The 1,618-nt window shown below is 71.7% G+C and overlaps 1 protein-coding gene across 1 annotated transcript; it reads left to right on the plus strand.

Moving 5' to 3' along the window:
* Positions 1–45: 45 nt before the first annotated feature.
* On the plus strand, positions 46–1,307 carry LOC112968157 (valine--tRNA ligase-like; the record flags this gene model as incomplete). Its single annotated transcript, XM_026070063.1, has 3 exons — positions 46–165; positions 471–598; positions 1,143–1,307. Coding segments are annotated over exons 1-3 (380 nt in total), but the record flags the coding sequence as incomplete, so codon positions are not given.
* Positions 1,308–1,618: the final 311 nt, after the last annotated feature.

The raw sequence follows: 1,618 nt of genomic DNA on the forward strand, positions 1-1,618 counted from the left end.
GTCGGGTCCCGTGGTGGGTCGCGTGGCATGGCGGGTGCGTGCCGGCACTGATGGGACCGCGCAGACGTGAGCGGCCCGATGCCCGAGTCGTACAGCCCCCGGTACGTGGAGGCGGCCTGGTACCCGTGGTGGGAGCAGCAGGGCTTCTTCAAGCCCGAGTACGGGGTGAGTCGGGATGGGGCGAGCGTGCGAGCGCGTGTCGTTACGTGAGGCCGCGGGCCCCGTCCCCACGTAGTCCCCGGCGCGACGTGGTGGCCCCGTGCAAGGCCCTGCGCAAGGCCGGGTCCCTGCGTGTGTCCGTGTGCGAGGCCCTTGGGGGAGGCCCTCGTGCGAGGCTCATCCGAGGTCCCCGTGCGAGGTGGTGCCTCGTGCAAGGCCCTCGTGCGAGGCCCCCGTGCGAGGCGGCACCCTGTGCGAGGCCCTCGTGCGAAGGGCCCCGTGCGAGGCGGTGCCGTCCCCGCTCCCCGCAGCGCTCCAGCGTGGCGCAGCCCAACCCTCGCGGCGTCTTCATGATGTGCCTCCCCCCGCCCAACGTCACGGGGTCGCTGCACCTCGGCCACGCGCTCACCGGCGCCATCCAGGACGCCCTGGCCCGCTGGTGAGACCCCGTGCCCCACGGCGTGCCCCACGGCGTGCCCCCCGTGGTGCTCCCGGACCCCGGGGATCCCATGGGGCCCTTCCTGTCCCCCAGACTCCCTGCGATACCCCTGGGACCCCCCTGCTCCACGGAGCCCCTGCAACCCCCAGGGACCCCACAGACCCCATGGGACCCCCCAGGACCCTTCCTGTCCCCTGGACCCCCTGGGAACCCAACGAAGCCCAGGACCCCTCCTGCCCCATGGTGTGACCCTGCGGTGCCCCACAGCAGCTCGTGGTGCCCCGGGGACCCCCATGGGACCCCTCCTGTTCCCCAGACTCCCTGCAGTACCCCCAAGACCCCCTGCCCCATGGAGCCCCACGGAGCCCCTGGGACCCCCCTGCCCCATGACCCCCCCAGTGGGACCCCCATGTTCTCTGTCCCCATGGGACCCTGCACCCCCTTCCTGGGGGGTCCCACCGCCACACAGAGCTCGTCATGGGCGTCCCTCTGCCCCACGGCGCGGCGTGTGTTCCTCTGCCCCACGGCTGGGCGTTCCCGGCAGGCACCGGATGCGGGGGGCGACGACGCTGTGGGTGCCGGGCTGCGACCACGCCGGCATCGCCACCCAGGTGGTGGTGGAGCGGCGGCTCTGGCGCGAGTCGGGGCGGACGCGGCACCAGCTGGGGCGCGAAGCTTTTCTGCGCGAGGTCTGGCGCTGGAAGGAGGAGTAAGTGTCCCCCCCCGTGTCCCCCGTGTCCCTCACGGCCACCCCACGGTCCCACGGTGAACCTTTCCCGCGCGAGGTCTGGCGCTGGAAGGAGCGAGTGTCCCCCCCGTGTCCCCCCACGTCCTCGTGTGTCCTCATGTGTTTTTGTGTGTCCCCCATATGTCCCCTGTGCTATTGCATGTCCCACATGTATCCCCCGTAGGTGCCACCACCCCGTAGGGGCTCCACAGCATCCCCATAGCTCCCTAACTTCTGTAACCCCTATAGCCCCCCATCGCCCCTCTGTAGCCCCCAATAGCCTCCGCAGCCCC

This window comes from Apteryx rowi, unplaced genomic scaffold (genome assembly GCF_003343035.1).
Source record: "Apteryx rowi isolate R43461 unplaced genomic scaffold, aptRow1 scaffold_3021, whole genome shotgun sequence".
NCBI classification, from domain to species: Eukaryota; Metazoa; Chordata; class Aves; order Apterygiformes; family Apterygidae; genus Apteryx; species Apteryx rowi.